This window comes from Pezoporus flaviventris, unplaced genomic scaffold (assembly GCF_033815535.1).
Source record: "Pezoporus flaviventris isolate CSIRO_AGI_PZ_B2104156 unplaced genomic scaffold, CSIRO_AGI_Pfla_v1 ptg000007l, whole genome shotgun sequence".
In the NCBI taxonomy this organism is placed as follows: domain Eukaryota; kingdom Metazoa; phylum Chordata; class Aves; order Psittaciformes; family Psittacidae; genus Pezoporus; species Pezoporus flaviventris.
In genome coordinates, this window is record NW_026892555.1 from 7,464,405 (window position 1) to 7,484,632 (window position 20,228).

Below are 20,228 nucleotides of genomic sequence, written 5' to 3' on the forward strand. Positions count from 1 at the left end.
CTGAAAGCTGGAGCTTCTATACATTAAAGCTAATAAGCTTCAATGTACAGAAACCAGTCAAAAAAGGCCCTGATTCACTTACCAGGCTTTTGATACCAGCCAAATGGGTGTACTCTGACTTCAGCATCTGGTGAACTACAATTTGAAACTTGCCAAGCACTTCTTGTCTCCTCAGCACATGTCTGGATTCCTAAACTGTTCAGAGTCAGGCACATTATCTTTCCACCTGCCAGGGAAATAATGCTTATAAAAATGATGAGGAAAATTTTCCTCTTCTAGATAGTATTTTGAGGAAAATGAATACAGCACTGTTAAAAGGAATTCTACTGACTTAGAAATCAAAACAAGGAAATACCTAAAACGGGCCAAGTTTTACTGCTGTTGCAAATAGTGTTGAAAAATCACAGTGAATTCAATGCGAAAGAAGGTGGGCACCAACACTATAAACTATTAAGATCACTAAGCATTTCCACTGACCAAAGATTAGAAACTATTTTTGAGCAAGCAGACCTTTCTGGCTATGGCAATCCTGGAAATTAAAAATCTGCATGTATGTTGGAACACAGCCCCTACTTACATCAAGATAACAATTCTGCCTTTCAAAGACCTAGTGTAAATCTTTCTGTCCCTGAAAAAATGGAGGGTTCGAAGTTCATTTCATTGAAGATTTATACTAGCTCATGCTAAGTCACCACTAAAAGTTCCCTTGAGTAGGTGAATGCCAGGCCGTGATGGCTGAAATGCCACAGATTAAACATATTAATCAAATAAGCTAAGAGGTGTCAGTTTTTGCATGTTTTGTGCTTGAAAATCCTTATTTTAGAACTATTTAAAGAAACTTAAAGTCATATTCAATTAAGACTTCAAATTTCACACTGTTCTACGGACATATGAAAACTGTCAACTATGCTTGATTTGAGCAGTAATTCCAATCTAAACTGCACTGGATTAATTTTCCAAGCTACTCATTTTTGACTAAGTGAAAATAATGTCTGCTCAACAGAAAAGGGAATTAAAAATATGTATTTCTGAAAGTGTTCCGAATTCCCACAGGAATTGTAAAATCAGCACATACTAATAGCCTCAGAGAGAGTTGTGAGACATGTCCCTGCTCATGGCAGATGGGTTGGAACTGGATGATGTTAAGGTCCTTTCCAACCCAAACCATTCTATTGTTCTATGATTGATTCTATGATTAGCGCTTGACATTTCCAAAACCAAAGTTAGTTATTTTAGTAGTCTAAATCTAAATTTGGAATAAAACACTAAAAACTACTTAATTGACTTTGACCTAGGTAGCATCCAATTTTAAACACCTGCTAAATCTTTCTTTTAAACAAATCACTTCCTTTACAGCAAGTGGAGCAAAAGAAAATTACCTCCAGAACAGGATTCAGTCAACCAAAGCTCTTAATGACCCCATAGTTGTGTCTATACGTCTCTCTGCTGACTACAGAGGGAGCATAGGGTGACAACATCCTGTAAGTTAGCCATCCCAGGTGAGTAAATGTGTTTGTTTGACTTTCTAATAGCTTTCAAATCACACATACTTTTAAAGTTGTGATTTCCTCAGACTGATCAAAATCCTACTTGAGATGTCTTAAGTTGCTAAAATACTAAGGAAGAGATAGGAAACCTTTATCTGCAATCAATCTCCTTTTAAAGTGCCCTTCACAGCAAAAGAATAGTGAAGTTGGGAATAATAAAGAGACACTAAAATGATTTTAAGAAATGGAAATAGTGAAAAAATACCTGATAGCTGCGAGTCATTAAAAAAGCCAAATCCTGTGCAACAGGGGTCAGCATCACACCAACGCTCACAATCAAAGAAGCTGGGAAAGGATAAACATCATTACTCTCAGTACCATTAATAATCTCTGTTATGGAGGAGACTGGATATTGCATAGGGGAGAAACACTGAGAACCTGCAGAGATGCCTTTCAAACTAAGACTATTCACAGCTCTTATACGTTCCATACTGCATAGACACTTCCACACATTTTCCATTTGTAGATGAAGTTACGTTTGACCCCTGTCAAACATATGTTTGACATCTGTCAGACAACACCTAATATCTTTATTATTTTGATATCTGCCCTAAAAATATAAATATCAACTATTAAAATCGTTGCATTATTGCCAAGAGATTTAATTGACCAAGCAGCAATTTAATAGAAGGATAAGTAAGAACTCATATATGTAAAGACTAATTATATACATTATTATTTATAACTTCTTGGATCAACATGTCTGATGCCCTTCATCTGCTTAACAGGACCTTGGTATTCCAGGACTAGTTAAAACTTGCAGTAAAAACAGTGTCATCCTACCCATCTGAAACAGCTTTTCTGCTCATGTCAGTTGTATTCCTCACTGAGATACCCATTGCTTTCCGGAATGGTATGCGTGTGTAGAAGCTCTTCACAGAACCTTTTAGAGTGACTGGAAGGAAAAAGAAAATTGGGAAAATCAGCTTAATCTTGTAATTTCCATATACTGGTTAAGTCATAACATGGTTAAGGGTAAAGTTTATGTTTTTACGCTACAATGGTCTTGACTGATTAAAGGATAATTTTATGTTATCACACTAATGTGAAAATCAACCTGTGTTGCACTTTGGGATCACTGAAAAGACATGATTTAATAATGTAGTTCAATGGACCTTTACAAAGTATATGTTCCTGTACAGTGGTAACGGTCTTTTTTGTTCAGCTTCCTCACAGAAGCCCTATGAGAAAAATCATTGAACTTCCCAGGCATTCAAAGAGCAGAGGTTAAAATCCACATGTCCATAACTCTGGATTCAGTAAAATAATTAACAAAATTACAATCAAGTACTTTCAAGTTTTGCATTGCTTACCTACTACTTAATGGTAGAAAATGGGATTTGTGACATCCCAATGACATTCCCACTTCAGCCACATTATAAGATCTAAGACCTGGTATACAAATTTTCTGAGCTACCCTTGGCCTCTCTGAATTGGGAATACCTAAGGTGGAGAGTGGAACTGAACTGAAAATGAAAATCCATGTGCAGAACAGCCTGACCTCCCCTTCCACCATCACGCCCGAGGAATCATTCATACAGACATACTTTTTATCTGAGAATCAAGAGCCAAAACACTAGCTTGCATTACCAGGGTTAGAGCACACGTTATACATCCAAATCCCCAAACTTGCCTATTTTACGATACAATGTCTGTGGTTGCCAGGGTAGCACGGTTCGACAGTTTTCTGGCATTTGATCAATGCTGTCATCACAAATCTGTGCCTCTGGATAAAGGGTACACACAACGTATGTGTCTGCAGCGTTCTGAATATCTGATATTCGACAAAACTCATCCTCTTGTGCACATCCTAGGAAGCAAAGGCATGAAGAGTCACAAACAGTTCTTCACCCCTCTATACCTCTTCATATCCTCAGCACACGTAAAGCTGCCCATCAGCAAACAACTAAGAATTTCATTATTATATTACAGTGTAAGGGAAACAGGGACAGATTCTGTTTCTGGTGACACTGAGGGATTGCCTGTGGAGCACAGAAAAAGAGCTACACCACAGCTATATGTTCCCCAGTTGTGACAAGCGTTACATTAGTGCATTGGTGTCACTAACTTTGTGATCCATAAAGATCTCTCTTGTTTTCAGTAAATCTGACATACAAACTGTTTAATCATAAAAGAACTCTGCATCAGCCCTGTGTCTCTTACTTTAAAGAATAAAAAGGACAATAAAGTCTACAATGTCTTGGGAAGGTTTTGCAAAAGATAGTTCTGAAGTGTTCATACATCACACAAAAACACAAATAACTTTTAGAATCAGTTGTTCAAGCCATTTGCCTGCAGGAATTTGCACTGAAGTTTGTCCCAGGGTAATATTGCACCTTCAGAAAAGAAACAAAGCCATAAAACCCATTTCTCAATTACTCTGGCAATTGCTTCTGTAAATATATATCAGTTCTTAATTTTAAACAGGCATAGCTCTACTGACGTCTTACAGCGATGCCAGTGCACTGTTTAGTACGCTCAGTTCTGCCTTCCTGGTAGTCAGAGCTAGAAACTCTTCTCCGTTTGTCAAATCCAAATATACTTTACCATTAACCCCAAAGTTTATTTTCTTTTCTTTTTTTACCACTACATTATCTATCTATTTTGAGAGGTACATTTCAAGAACAGCAGAGTATTGCATAAATTGTATCTTCAACTTCTCTTGCCCATAACAGGGATACCCTGATGATGAATGGCAGGTACCCTTTCTGCCACATCAGACAGATCGTAAGGAACAAACCCCATTAGCAACTTCCACGAAAATTTTGTGTGTTTTCCCAAAAAAACCCTCAAAGTCCAGAATTTATCCTTGTCATAATACCCATTCAAAGATTTTAGTTAATTATTCCCTACAGAATAACAGTCTCCAATATGTCTTACTTGTGAGACACCAAAGCACAGCTTCCTCTGTTGAGTACTTCTGCCTGAAGACCCAGTACTGCTGGTAAGGGAGAGAATAGTTCTGGCCACTTTGTATTTGGCTGCTGTCCATTAGGTAGAAAAGATTCTTTGTGGAATCTGAGATTCAAACAAACAAACTGCTTAAACCCACAAAGAAACTCGACTATGATCTGGAATAAATTAATTTTATTTACACATAAAATTCTGCCTTTCACAGTAAAACAGTCGCGACCATTTTGCAGGTTTAGCATACCCCAAAGGCTGCTTTTAATAACAGAACTGTCCACCCACAGTTATTAAAGCTTGTGGAGGCAATGCATCCTTACTGCACAACATAGCGTTGTCAGGCTATTTCCACCACCTAAAAACTAGAGGAAAATCTCAGTCCCTAGAAATAAGGAGGGTCTCTCTACTCTGTCATGCAACACATCTACCTAACAGTGAAATACAATGTCTCAGAATGTTTACAATACCTTAATGAATCTAGTTTTAGTAATGCATAAAACAGCAATTTCCCTATTTTCCCTTGAGAAGCTTTTACTCCTGTTCAAAATTTTCTTAAAAAGCTTAATACCTATTTCAGTCATATAACCTTATTTCTCCAAGTTTATGCTCTCAAAGGCCACATTAAATAACTCTTTCTGTCACTTCCCTGTGATTTTCAGTCATGTATGCAATGCTTTACATCTCCTGAGCCCTCTCTCAAACACACAGCTATTTCAGGCTGCTTTCAAATTGATCCCTTTAAATAAGGATCCGATATTGAAAGAAATGGGCTTTCTTTACTGATCAAATTTCTTCATAAACACCTTTTTATGTATCAAATGCCATCAGCAGGTCTCATCGCCAGTTACTCCAATATTGTGAGGGATTCTGGTATTTTATCTTAGATGCACTGAAACAGCCAGCAGAAAATGAAAGTAGGAAAGTGAAAACATACTGATGACTGCGGCTGAAATGCTGAAGAACCTAATGACATGCTGGGAGTGCATAATAGCTGTGCCTTTGCTATCGGAAAATACAAAACGTGCTTTAAGGATAATCAACAAGTAATAAAAGCTCTGCAGGCATTTTCCTTGATGCATCCATAGCTTTTTAAAAAGGCATCTCTTAAGTCTTGCTGCCTCTCAAGACTTAACTTCAATATTCAGTTTCTCTTGAATCAGTTTGTGTCATGGCTAAGACTAAGGGATGGAGCAAGAAACTGCATTCCTGACATAGTTTCATGTCTAATGATATCACCAGCTGCAGCAAGGTAAAGGGAGAACACTGAGGGATGCACTCATGCCTTGGCATGCAAATGCAAGAGAATTTCACCCAATGCATTAAGTGCAGTTTTCTCTCATTTTTAAGCCTAGACTTTAAAATACCACTAATTGTACAGGAGTGCCACTAGGTAAATGTGCATTTTAGTTTAGCTTCCTTTCAAATACATAAGCTAACCCAGCAATTCACTTCATGTTAGGATTTTACATGTATTGAATTCTCAGGTATTAATTAATACTGCTCGGCAAAGACTGCAGTTCATTATAGATGAACCAAAGTGATCTCAATAGGCTCCACTACTCTCTCTCTTAGCACTACAGGGCTGAAGGGCCACTCTAGTGAATTAATACAAATTATTTTGGATGTATACATGACAGTGTAATGAAGCACAGGCCCTGGAATAATGAAGGAACTAGAGAACTTCACAGGCCCCTCACTTCCATAATGCACAGAAGAAACAGTTGTGATTGATTGCAGTTTCATCCTGAGTTTCTCTAAGCATCATATTTACTGTCATTGTCAGTAGCAGTAAATATGCCCAGGTACCTAGGCTAAGGATTTGATTCCTAGGTTTATGTGAGATTTTTATTCAGACAAATAGTATTTCCTGAGTCATTACAGTTCCATAAGTCTGAAAGAACAAGCTTTCATAGAACATTTTAACACTTTCATTTCCAGCCTGTCCTAGGAAGATAAAAATCATAGAGCAGAAGTCTTACATTTTGAAGATGTTTCTCAAAACTTTATTGGACTTCCTACCTCAAAGAAAACCTGTACTTAACAGAAAACCTCTGGAGTTCACAATACCGATATCATATGATACATATATGGCAAAATATGATTTTTTTTCTGGTTAAACTCTGATATCTTCTGCTGTCTTCTCTGTCTACCCTCACTGTAATACCTGATAACTCCAGATCATTGTCTGCCTTCAAAGCAGTAGTATTGCATGCAGCGGTTTCAGTCCGAGTGAGCATGTCAGAGCCTGGAATGAAACAAGAATTAAAGAGCATAGTAATTCCCTTTATCTTTCTTCCATTAAGACTGTATCATCCTTAGGTCCCAAAATTTAACGTGCACCATTTAGATAAACTCTTTAGATAGTTCCACCAACTGTTGAATCAAATATGAGTAAAACCATCTCCATATAACTCTGGGGAAAACCTAAATCAAAGTGTGCTGTTTAGAGGATGAAAGCAAACGCGATACCCACAGTCACTATGCATTCAGCATCAGTGCTCTGGAGGTTGTGTACATTTTTAAAGCAGCATCACAAATCATTTGGCAGGTCCTGCTATGTATGCTGTGACATTCAGAACGTAAACTTGCAAAAATAGCACATACAGGGTTACCATGCTAATAAAAATAACCTATATAGCTATAGAACAAAGTGCCAAATTATTATGGTACCTGGAAAGTGTACATGTCTCACTTTCATGAGAAATGTCTCCATGATACAATTTTCACAGGTATTAAAAGTTATAAAGTACATCCTCAGACACACGAATTTACCCAAATATTCTGAAACTACAGTTCCAGAATTACTCCAGATTACACCCACCCCTGCCAGAAATGACTTTTGAGTAGTGCTTCAATTTGGACAATACAAAATAAACTGAGAAGGACACTTTCATTATAAACCACACATCTGCCACTGCCTACAGTTCATCATAAGCTTTTAGTAACAACTTCTATGAGATATCTCACCTTTCCATAGGTAAACTTGCTGAAAGGTTGTAAAATTTCTTTCTGCTGCTTCTACCAACCTAGAAGCTAATAGAGAAACAAGTTTATTAGAAGAGCTGCTCAAATTAAACAAGTAGTATTGAAATGCTCAGAAACGGCATTAAAAACACATCACTAGACAACGCCCCCCCTTATTTATGATACAAGATGCTAAGGAAAAAGGTCCTGTGTGTCCTGGTGCTAGTCTGAGTCCAGGATGCCAAAACTTTATTCTATTACCCATCACTGTTTTTTTCTGTGCAGCTGTGGGTATCTCTCTTTTTATCGTTGCTCCAGACTTTATCTTTCTTTCAGACTATTCTCTTGAATCTGCCCTAATGAAGTACTGGAAGTATTACAGGGTGATATAGTAAACACATTCTTGACTTTCACTTATGTTCACACAGTAAAATGTGAGAGGCCCGTCTGTCTAACAATGCATCCAGTTAGAGAGTTCATATTCTCTTCTGATTGTATACATATGGATTTACTTGAGAAAAAAGCACTGAAGTACAAGAGCAGATTGGTGAAAAAGGCAGGAGCTACACAAGAATTAAAGAAATGTAAATCATTTTAAATTTAATTTAAATCAGACTGAAGTAACCTCAAATGTAAATTGAGATAATTCATTGACATACTTCCACTGAACATTTGTCCTCCCAGGGTGAAGGAAAACATCGTCTCTCTTTCGTCATAGGTCACACCTTTACATATCTGATCTATGAGTGATGTTGGTGTTGGCCTCCAGCCATTCACACTGCAGATCAGCACATCTGGGTAGCTCATCAAACTACACAAAATGGTACCTAGATTCAGGCAGAGAGACAGTTGCATCACTCCAATAATACTTTGCACCTACAAAGAGCTTTTCACCTGAGCATCCCAATACTTTCTCTAAATGCCAACTGATCCTGTGTCACTGAGATAGGTAAGTTCTAGTATTGCTACTAAAAAGAAAGTAAAACCCATATGTTCAAATTAGAGTACTAAGGGTAGCCATTCATACCCAAACTTTGTAGCCTGCCTTTCAGAGGTTTCAAGCACACCCCATTACCACCCAATAAAATATTACTATTATCTGATAATACCTAACAGTGTTCTCAGCACTTTATAGCACCATGGAGACATATCCAAGCCTTTGGCGGTCTCACAATCTCAGGCTCTGAACCAAGAAAGCAATTCTATTTTTCCTGGATGGTTTCCTGGATTGGTGTCTGATTTCAGTCAGCGCGGGCCTGAGTCTCCTCCAGCATCACAATGTGAGGCAGGGGGACCAGCACGCTTAAAGCCAGGTGTTCTGGCATCAGTCTGCTACCATGACTTCTAGACAATACTCAGCTTCTTGCTCTGCACTTGCTGTCACATGTTTCTATAGTTTTACAATGCTCTCACTGGCTTGTTTTTACGGACTGGGTATATTGAATGCAGAGGGACATTTTACAAGAGCATACAGAACAAGGGGGAATGATTTAAAACCGAAAGAGGGGAGACTTAGATTAGGTATTAAGAAGAAATTCTTCCCCGTGAGGGTGCTGAGGCGCTGGCACAGGTTACCCAGAGAAGCTGTGGCTGCCCCATCCCTGGCAGCGTTCAAGGCCAGTTTGGATGGGCTTTGAGCAACCTCATATATTGGAAGATGTCCCTGCTAATGGCAGGGGGATAGAAACCAGGTGAGCTTTAACATCCTTTCCAGCTCAAACCATTCCATGATTCTATGAATATGCTGCTTTTTTCTTCCTTTTTTTTTATTTTTTCTTAAAATGGAATGCCAGTCCAAGTAACCCATTTACTTCTGGTATTGATCCAAATAGGGCACCCCAACTAAACAGAGTTGTTGTTATAGCATTCACCTTCTCCACATCCCCTTCCACTCTTACGAGTATGGAGAACCCAAAAATTTCTCTACAGAGAAATGGGCTTTACAAGATCACCTGGACTATTTTGATGGAAAAAAAACAAAGCAAAACCAAACCATTAGATGCCAAAACAAAAAATAATTTTCTGGAAACATTTGCTTGGCAGCTTCCACAGAGGACATTTCCTCAATTCCAGGATCAGTTTTTCCACTCCAAACTGGAGAATTGCTTGCCACATAGCAGCCAGTAGCACGTGCCCGGATTTGTAAGAGCCTGTCTCTAAAATCTTGAGACATCTCAATTGGAAATTCACTTTTTCTATAGCAAATCCACCTCCAAAGGGAAAGTTGATCCCACGTGACCATGAAAAGAAACTACAAAAACCAGGCACTGTTTTCTTAAGCACATTAAGTGCTTAAATTTTCTGGCAGGAATCTGGGCTCCTCCTAAGTCCCACCACTGTCAGACTGTCTATCCCACCCCCACTTGTTTTCCTAGCTAGACATCCAGATTTAGGAGATCGTAGCATTTCTGCATGCAAGAACGTAATTCCCTGTTTAGCATCCTCTTTTCCTGCTTCAAAAAGGGAGCTGATTTACATTTGCACCACAAGGTCTGTAGACACCATCTTAACTGTCCCATCACCTGAAAAGAACCTTCTTGCAATTGAGCTGCTCTACATAAGGAAAGAGGTGTTTTCAGAATTATTTAGCTCATCTGGATGCAGATGTTTAAATAAAGAATTATCCTTTCAAAATGTCAATTTCTCTCCAAGAGCAGCTTGCGACATCAGGTCTTTATCCGTATTGCTCCAGGTCAATGCATTTGTATTACTCAAATTTTGCCTACTCCAGAAAAGATTACTGATGTAGAGGCAAGCTGCCGATACTGGTATGATATAAAATACACTGCATCCAAAACTGAGTTGTATTCAATTAATGTTGGTTTTCCACTGTGAAGTTATTTTGTTTTGCACTTAGACAATACCTCCATCAAGCGCATTCTGATTCAAGATGAAGCCATCACAGCAAGAGTCCCTGCTGCATGTCTGCCGACAGAAGAGTTGAGCATCAGTCAGAGATGCTGTAGCTGCTGAGAGCACCATGGAGCGATACACGCCAGAAAGCACATTCTGAAAACTGGTCCTTTCAAAGGTCTTGAGTCCAGATGAGTTAAATTTCTGTTCTGGGTAGAAAGAACAGGAAAGAAAGGTCAAAACCACCCAAGAGGATGCAGGATACTTTTGGCTTGCTTTCAGACTGGTCTAGCACTAAATGTTAAGATTTGAAAAAGTATTATGTCTTCTTAAATAAAGATGCTCCCCACATTTAGATATGACCCTATATAGAAGTAACTACAAGTTTGGGCAGAGCAGTCTTACAACAGAGAAGTGATTTGTATCTGGTACCTCTCTTCAAATAGACCATCACTGCATCTCCCTCAGGATTCCTGACATGAATCAGACAGCTGAGACGACCAATGCCCGTGGCATCAGGGTTCCCCAAAACACCTTGCACCTGAGACAGAAGACAGGCATGCACAATCAATACAACCTGATTGATTTCCTCTCCCTAAAACACATTTTCCTTAATCAGAAACTCAGAGGGAGGAATCAACGCAAAGATTTGGCCCAGTGTGAACATTTTTAATTCCCTCAAACTCAGATCTTGACTCTTCAATACTACATTGATGTGTTTAAAAGTAGTGAATAGGAAGAGGTTACAGTGCTAAAGAGCCCACTGTTCAAACCCTGGGCTAGAGGAAGGGACTGAGAAATGACTGTTTCAGGTGACCTGATTACCAACTTGGATACTTATAGTTTGGATTACCCAGATTAACCCTCTTTAAGTTAACCCATTTTCCTGACTGCAGCATGTTTTAGGAGCAAAAGCGCTGTGTGATGTTTCAACCAAACACTGAGGCATTCGGATGTCACTTCTGGAAACATCTGGGTGTAGCTTCTTTACCATCTTGCAGGAATTTATTACTGCCACAGTGAAGAGCGATGTCCAAGGGCTCAGGTAAGAGCCTGCCTTTCTTCTGGAATGCCATGTACTTACACTGAATGTACAGTATTACGGTAAACACATGTTTTTAGATATCATCATTTTTACCAATCCTGAGGTGATGCAGTTGAAGTTGACTTCAGCAGCACTGTATAATTCACAGAGAACTTTAGCACCAGCAGGAGTTACAGCCACAAAACCACATGCGTCGTCCATCTCACAGCCTGAAAAATGGGAAAGAAACCTCTGTTTTCCTAGCATTGCATGTGCAAAATTTCTGCTACAAATTCCACTGCTTACTGATATTTGCCTATTTTTTATGTCTGTTGCACTGCAAGCACATGAATTTCATCAGCCAGATGAACTTTAGTATTCAACTATTTTAGTAGAAGGTGAGGTTTTTCAATTTAATGAAAAAAGCTGTTCATCACCTAATGATACAAACAGCTGAGTTAGGTCTAACCACTCATCCAAACATTTAGTGTCTGCTGGATACCTTTGCTTGAGGGAGGCAGGGAGGACTCTCATGAACCAGCCTGCCAGCACATCACATCTCCCCGATACAGTAAGCCCCTGGCAAACAGGTTGTGGCAGTATCAGAGTAATAGGAAGGAAGCAAACATCAAATTCAACTGTGCCAGCTGCCTCTGCAGCAATCACCTGGCCAGCGTAAGGGAGCAAGCAGCCAACCCCCTCCAGATTTAGGGGTGGCTGAAGATCCTTCTGCCCTCACACACTCACCAATCACTTGCTCCCACAGCTCTGCTCCTAGAGCAGGAGGTGAAATGGTTTCCAAATGTCTTTAGAATAAATTCAACCAGCATAAATCAAAGTGTCATCAGAAATGATCAGATGATAACGGGAATCCAAGCTAAGCTAGCTGACTTCTAGGAAGCAAAGGGAAAGATTAACTCTTACCCTTCAGTGACCACCCCAGCAGTAAGCATTTGTAGAACTGCTGTCATTTGAGAGTGGATGTAACTTATAATGAAAACACAGGCTATGTGCACTGAATCAGTGCTTGTCAAAGGGATGTCTTTTCTTCCCTAAATTCATTCCCATGATTCTCTCAGCTTGGTGTCTTGCTCAGTTTCAGAGGAAGATGCAAGAAACTTTACATCATACAGGTAAGGGATGATCTGGTGCAGGAAAATCATTCTAGCAACATATAAGGCTTCATTTTGCGTGGAGACCTCATTGAAGCCTTCCAGTATCTGAAGGAGGGCTATAGGGATGCTGGGGATGGACTGTTCATTAGGGACTGTAGTGAAAGGACAAGGGGTAACTTGTTAAAACATAAACAGGGGAAGTTTAGATTGGATATAAGGAGAAAATTCTTTCCTGTTAGGGTGGTGAGGCACTGGTATGGGTTGCCCAGGGAGGTTGTGAATGCTCCATCCCTGGCAGTGTTCAAGGCCAGGTTGGATGAAGCCTTTGGTGGCATGGTTTAGTGTGAGGTGTCCCTGCCCATGGCAGGGGGGTTGGAACTGGATGACCTTAAGGTCCTTTCCAACCCAAACTATTCTATGATTCTATGTATTCACATCTTGGCACGAGAGATGACTGCTCCATCTAGACCACGGTATGTGAACAAAAGCCACTGACTTTGTCACATTTGCTATTCCTCCCAGGGTGTTTTTATTTTGAACATAACCCTCTTATCTCTTTTCACAGTCTGAGCATTAGGAAGCAGAAGGTGAGACTGATTCAAAGCACCCTGAAAGCAGTGCAATGATTTCACTTGCTTTTAGATTACTTTGAACCAATATAAACCAGCAAACATGATGTGTCCAGATGTAAAATAGTATTTACACTGTAAAGCTTGGCAAAGAAATACCTCTGCACTCCTTATAATACCTTTGTGACATAAGCAAGGATGATTATTCCTCTTTTATGTGCCAATCAGGTAACTAGGGAAGAGGGGAAAGATTGGTTTTCACGTGTTCTGAACACCTAATCCATGTTTTGTCTGCACATCTGGAAAGTCTGATGAATGTTTCCTGATCTGAATCTCAGCTCTTGTCTGTATTGCAACGTGTACCAACTGGCTTTAAAGTCAGTTGACTTGTCTGAAGTGGTATGTAAAGTCAGAAGACTTCTTTCTGAAAGAGAGCCCAGTCTCTTCCCGGAAGCAGGGTCACCAAAAGTTGTAAATACCTTGCAGTGAATTGGTGCTGAACTGCAAAATATAGAGTTAATTTCATTTAGGAACTTGATTATAAGCTCATCATAGTAAAGGATGATTATTTTCCATGATGGTTAGCGTTGTCTCCACGGATTTTCTGAGCTTTCCTCACCTGAAATGCACTGAAAAGCTGGATTTTGCAGGTCTCTCCCAAATGACCGAGACTGAAGTATTTGAGCTTCTTCTGACCCATAAACCAGGCTGGAGGCAGGAGCTCTCTCAAATTTTCTGAGCACTGTAAAAACACCAAAAAACCAGCTAAGTACTACTATAGATTCCCATGCTGCAGGGAGACAAAAACTCTAGGTAGAAATAAACAGTGAGGAATTCTGTAGGGAAAGAGTTTTGTTCCATAATTCCACAATTAACACAGGAGACAGGTGGACTGAGGATATCATTTCTGTTTTTTCAAGAAAAAACAGTTAGCTAGGAGTGGGCTGGGAGTTTATATTCAAGTGAGACTTCTCTTCCAGCAGCAGACTGGCCATCTGCATTACCTGTTCATGGCACTGAACCAACTGTTGAGTCAACAGGGGAACCAACAGCCACTGAAAATAGAGCCGGCTCCAATATAACTTGGTTAGGAAGGAAATCTTGGAGGCTTATCCTTTATTTACAGGAGCACAACACCCTGATCTCCACTGACTTCCGGCTCAGGCATCCACCCAAGGTAGTATGTCCTACATGCTCCTTTTTCATTCTTCATTCAAGCTTTAACTCCAGACTGTCACTTTGCTTACCAAACCCTTTTATCTGCTCTCTCTGTATTGGACCTGCTGCACATGACTGTAAGGATGTCTGACACAGAGTCCACAAACTGGAAAAAGCTCCTGGGGTCTAGAGATGCAAACCCCAAAGGTCACTAAATGGGGAGAGAAATCCAGTTTAAGCTGCAGAAGGTTTGGCCCTGGCTGTGCCCTACAGAAGATGATAGTCTGGTGAAGGGACACACCACCAGTACCCTGCTAAGTTTGCTACTACCTGTATACAAAGGGGTTTTGGTACAGCACGTCCACATGTTGATATACCAGTGTCCTTCAGTGAGCACAAAGTATTAAGGAGAAGGAAAGAACATGGTGACTTAGCATCACCCCTGCAGGTACCAGACTTCTCTAAATGCCCCACCTGAAAGTAAACCTCTGGCTTAATGCAGCCAGTGTTTGGCCTAGGCCTAAAAGACCTTAGAGACAGGACTCCTTGACTGATCTCAGCCTGTGAGAGACATCTGCATATGGAACAACTGGAAGCTCAGCTCCAGCAGGACAATCCCAGGCCTCTCTCCCTGAAATGTCTGGATAAGCCACAAAACAAAAGTTAGGGATAAGCTCTCAAAACAATCATTTGTACTCTTACAGCAAAACAGCCAGGACTAAATCAGAAGCAAATGTCCACTGTTGTCAGGGCTGAGCCAACAGGTGCTTTTGATAAAACCCTCATTTCTGCTCAGAAAAAGCATGAAGGCAAGCCAGATTCTTTACACACACACAAAAGTCCAGCTGGGTGAGGGTTGAGTGATGGTTGTAAACAGAGGTGGAAGTTTTTTCCTTCCTAGAAATACAGAACGTCAGAATATAAGTGTTAGCTTAATTCCACACAAAACTAAATCCCTTCTACATCTGCAACTTGCAGCGATGCCTGTTTTTTTCTCCTGATTTCAGCTTCATCTCACCCTTCCATTTTCTCTACAATAATATGGGAGAAAAAGAGAGAAGAGAGAGAAAGTGCAATGAAGCATTAAACACAAAGTATTGCATAACTAATAGAATAGCTCCCATTTTAAACTCTCAAATTTTGTTTCTTTACATATAAAGGCAAAAAACCTGAATCCATAAAGCTACTTTGTAAAAAAAAATGATAAGAAAAATATTGTATGAGAACCCATTTTCATGAAGCTGTTAGGTCATGCTGCACTCTTCTCAACGCTAATGTAGGTACTCATCCATTTCACAGGCTTAACACCCAGCAGAAATTCTCCATCTCACTTATTAGTGGAGTAAAACCCTAGATCCTATCCCTGTTGTTGTAATAAATGTTATGTGTGGCTTAAAATATAACAGGAGACAACACTAAAAATAGGCATGGGTGGTTAGAGCTTATTACTGTGTATTCATACAAGGGAATTCTTCTTCTGCCTAAAGACTCAAAGCCCAGAGAGCAGATGGGTTATTTATTAACCCGGCCTTATCACCAGCCTGCTGTCAAAGCAAGATCAGTCTTCGGGCCCTGCTGTCTTGTTGCATGTTGAATTCAGTATAAGGGAAATAGAAGGGACGGGGGAAAAGTAAAAATAGAGATAATCAGTTTCACTTCATATAACACTTTCTGGAAATGCAGCATCATCTTTAGAAGAGAAAGAAAAAGAGATTAAAGTAGCCTGGAAATCATTAAAACAACCAACCACCCAGATTTCCTGTTTGTTGTGTACTTCAAACCCTGAATTATCAACATTTACAAGTATTTATTTGTAGTGAAATCTTCCAGTGTGATCCCCAAAATAAGCACAGAATTCTGCAACATCTCCATCCTGGACAGAGCCAGAAATGCTCCTACAAAAGGGCTCAAGGTAAATAAGTAACAGGAGAATTAAGCTGCTGTGAAACATCCCAGCTACCCCATGACTGAGAGCAATAGAGGCCAAGACCTCGTGTTCCTAACTAGATCTGTCTTAGAGTATGCTCAGAGGAAAAACAGCTGTTGTAACTGAAGATAGTTTTGCAACCTCCTCACAAGGGAAAGCTTTCATTTCACACTCCTTCCACTGATGGCACTTGTCATAAGACATTGTCTGATTCAGAGCACACCATGACCTCAGTTTCCAAAGTGAATATTCCATTAAACTTGATACCAGTGATACGATGAGTAATAAAAACTTCAAAACTATTTTTGGGCAAGGCAAAAGCTTTGAGGCTGAGAAGTGTAAATAGACCTTACTGCAGGCAGGTTGGGGGCTCTTGGATGGATGACTTCTTTTCCAAATCATTCATCCTTGAGAACTGTTTTTCCAGAACTGTTTTCAAGCAGAAGTAAGTTTATAAGGATATGTTTGTAAGGATATGTTCACCAAGCCAGATACTGTACAGCAGGAGCCCAGAGAGTGATGTTAGGCCACGGCTGTGAGGACATCGTCAAACACAGTCTATTTTGAACACATTGATGAGTGATTTTTATATATATATATATATATATTTATTTATATATTTATACAAGCAGAAATTCATAATTCTGCTTCTTTCCCATTAGTCCTTTCATTATTCTTTTGGGTTTCGAGGCAGCAAAGCAAGAGGTCAGCATACATCAAAAGCTGTCCGCCATCAAAGAGTGCAAGAAAGCTGCTTCTCTCTCTCTTCCCTTACTGGAAATAATTTCCCAGTGTAGTCAAGAAATGCAAAATTAAGGAGGAGAGGCTACAACTATAGGAAAGTGAATCCCCATAAACTGTTGAGTGATGAGTCTCTTCATTAGCAGGTTTCATTTATGTGGTGTTAAAGCATACTCAAAGTATTCTCCTGACACTAACCTAGGCACTGGTCGTCTGTAAGGAGATCATCTGCTTCAGTCCAGCCCAGTGCTGCTCCAAAGCTGTCAACACAGAAGGATTTCTTAGTGTCAGGGTCTTGCTGGGAAGGTCTATACTGGCCCTCGTCATCACACTGCAGACCCTGCTCGTTGCTTTGACAGTACGTCATGCCTGTAACAAGCAAACAAGGAAAGAAAACAAGGTACTTTGATAATGCTGTCATTGGGTTTCACAGAATGGGTTTGGTTGGAAGAGACCTTGGGAAGTCACCTGGTCCAACCCCCCTGCCCAAACAGGGCCACCTAAAAGCTGGTTGCCCAAAACCATGTCCAGATGTCTTTTTAGCATCTCTAAGGATGGAGACTCCACAACACTCCTGGACAACCTGTGCTAGTGCTCGGTCACCCTCAGTAAAATGTGTTTTCTGATGTCCAGCGGGAACCTCCTATGGTTGGTTTGTGCCCATTGCCTCTGGTCCTGTCAAGGCAGTGGGACGTGTTTTAATGCTGTAAGACAAAAGTGTTCTAAGTAAAGCAGAGACTTCACTGAAAATTAATCTATAATTTGCACAATATTCCATGCTCTGAAACATGGCGCTGCTTTGTTGTTACTGCAATACATATTCCAAACGTTTTTAGGATTCTCTGCCAGGGATCAAATCCCCATTTATGCTAAGTACTGTAAAGCAAAGAAGTACAGAGAAGGAACTGTATTTTCATACAGGGTTGTTCAGCGCGTGCTGCAATGGATCTGTGCAATTTCATGAACATCAGTAGAAGAGCCATCATATGAGTTAATTCAGTAAACTCTTCAGACTTCGCAAGGAGACAGCAGGGAAAGAAAGTAGCAAGCTACATGTGTAGGACATGGCCTTTTGGAAAAGGCCAGTACTGAGACTCAGCAATAGGTAAGGTGAAAACCAGGCAGGCAGCAGGTTTAGTTGCCGGCACCTGCAATAAAGAAAACTGGAGCAAACCTCCATCACAGGAGTCCACTACCTACATAGGGAACACATATGGAAATAAATGATAACTTTAAGTAAAAGCTGATTGATGTCAGTGTGCCTTACAATAAACCTGACCTTTTATCCCACCTCAGAGAATAAATAGGTTGAAACAAAACAAAGCATGTATACTCTCTGATACTCCCTATACTCACTGATACTCCCAGGAAACCCATTCTTATGACTCACTTTTATTTTTATCTGTGAGCTAATTCTTAAGACAAAACTTTATTTGGACTTAAAAACTGATTTTCTTTATGGAACTGTGTACAAAAATAAGTAATTTAAACTGAATGTACCAACTTTAGTAAACATATCAATAGTTGCTTTGTGAGAAGTATTAGTGTTTGCAGAAGGAAGAGCTGCATAAAGACTAATTTAGTGTTCATTTAAGTGACAATTAATGAACTACATAAGATGTTTCTCACTGATATTAAACACCCAGACACCATTCCTGAGGACAGTGAACATATCTTAAGGAACCACAACATCCTGGATGAGAATGACCACTCGTTTCTCATGCATTTTTGGTCAAAACACCAGACAGTTTGTTCTGTCTGTAAAATGCCTTTGAGTGTATCCAAAAGGGATCATATCCATCCAAAAATACCCAGAGGGAGGATAGGGGTGGGGGGAGGGGGTTTGAATTTTTTTAAAACTTAAGAGGTGAAAAAAAGAAAAAATCCATTCATGATTTGAAGCCAGGATACAAAGGACAAGGGAAAAAAATGAGCTCAACTTACAGCGTTCAGCACTGGTTGCGCCATAGGCGTTGGTAGTTTTGCCCACAGGACACTTGATACAGGAGGAACGTCCTGTCTGATACTGGTAGTAGCCAAGAGGGCAGGGAATGCATTCATTGTTCTGGAAATGACTGCCTGGAGGGCAAACAACTGCAAAGAGAACAATCACCTTATTACTCTCTGGAATCCAACCAGCTCAGGCATCTGCACACAGATGTGTGGGGTGTGTACGTACATATATATCTCATGCCTGCATCTCATAGACTTCAAGAACTTAATACAGTTATATCTAACAAAGGTAAACACTCCTTAAATGTTCATTAAACTCACCAGTGACTGGAATATAGACTGTGGCCTTTTCTTCTCACCCTAAAAATGTTCACGAATTAGTGTACATCAAGCTGTTTGGAAATCATAGAATCATAGAATAGTTAGGGTTGGAGAGGACCTTAAGATCACTCAGTTCCAACCCCCCTGCCATGGGCAGGGACACCTCACACTAAACCATGTCACCCAAGGCTCTGTCCAACCTGGCCTTGAACACCACCAGGGATGGAGCATTCACAGCTTCCCTGGCCAACCCATTCCAGTGCCTCACCACCCTAACAGGAAAGAATTTCTTCCTTATATCCAATCTAAACTTTCCCTGTATAAGTTTTAACTTGTTACCCCTTGTCCTGTCACTACAATCCCTAATGAGGAGTCCCTCCCCAGCATCCCTATAGGCCCCCTTCAGATACTGGAAGGCTGCTATGAGGTCTCCACGCAGACTTCTCCTCTCCAGGCTGAGCAGCCCCAACTTTCTCAGCCTATCTGAAATGATAGAATTTCTATTCTGAAATGCCAAGTCCAGGCCTGTTTTCCATTTGTCAAATGCATTTGTAATAAGATAATGCACTTTGTGGGTAAGTAAGTTGTGAAAGAAAACAAAGAAACGCAAGCTACAAGCAGAGTAACTTCTAACATTACGGACAAAAAAATGGAAGGCTCCTAGGAGCAGAAACTCCAGAAACATCATGCAGAAACCCACCATATGGTAACACTTTCATTCAGAATTCCTGGTAATGATTTTTAGTAAGCACTTCCAAACTAAACAGTAATGGCTGGATTAAAAATCACTAGCTGTGCACATGACAACCCAAACGCAAAACAAAAAGATGTTCTTAATGTGTATATATATATATATATATATATATACACACACACACGTCATTTTCAGAACAATCAGGAGCAATATTTCCAGCTGACCTGATACATATTACAAAGAAAAACTTTTTGTCTTCTGGAAGTTCATGAAATACAGTCTTTCCTTCCAGATCATCCTACTGAATATTACAGCAGAAAAGTAACAGACACATTTGCAGGACAATACCTTTACTTGTTATTTCACAGCTGTTTTGCAGATGTAGACTTCCTCCAAAACACTATCAAATGTATATTTTGGGGCTTTGACAAGGTGAAAAACTTCATTTCTGTTTT

At 40.0% G+C, this 20,228-nt stretch overlaps 1 protein-coding gene across 1 annotated transcript in view; it reads right to left on the reverse strand.

Annotated features, from left to right (window-relative positions):
• The window catches only part of LOC133266489 (PHD finger protein 20-like protein 1), a 212,559-nt gene that overhangs the window by 91,821 nt on the left and 100,510 nt on the right, over window positions 1–20,228 (reverse strand). The window contains exons 40-53 of the mRNA XM_061447707.1: window positions 18,750–18,899; window positions 17,004–17,174; window positions 13,599–13,721; window positions 11,410–11,525; window positions 10,704–10,812; window positions 10,283–10,480; window positions 8,078–8,245; window positions 7,422–7,487; window positions 6,619–6,699; window positions 4,428–4,565; window positions 3,181–3,357; window positions 2,331–2,442; window positions 1,753–1,832; window positions 83–226 (exon numbers count right to left, since the gene is read on the reverse strand). Of these exons, the coding sequence (XP_061303691.1) occupies window positions 83–226; window positions 1,753–1,832; window positions 2,331–2,442; window positions 3,181–3,357; window positions 4,428–4,565; window positions 6,619–6,699; window positions 7,422–7,487; window positions 8,078–8,245; window positions 10,283–10,480; window positions 10,704–10,812; window positions 11,410–11,525; window positions 13,599–13,721; window positions 17,004–17,174; window positions 18,750–18,899 (1,833 nt within the window). The remainder of the gene's footprint in view (window positions 1–82; window positions 227–1,752; window positions 1,833–2,330; window positions 2,443–3,180; window positions 3,358–4,427; window positions 4,566–6,618; window positions 6,700–7,421; window positions 7,488–8,077; window positions 8,246–10,282; window positions 10,481–10,703; window positions 10,813–11,409; window positions 11,526–13,598; window positions 13,722–17,003; window positions 17,175–18,749; window positions 18,900–20,228) is intronic.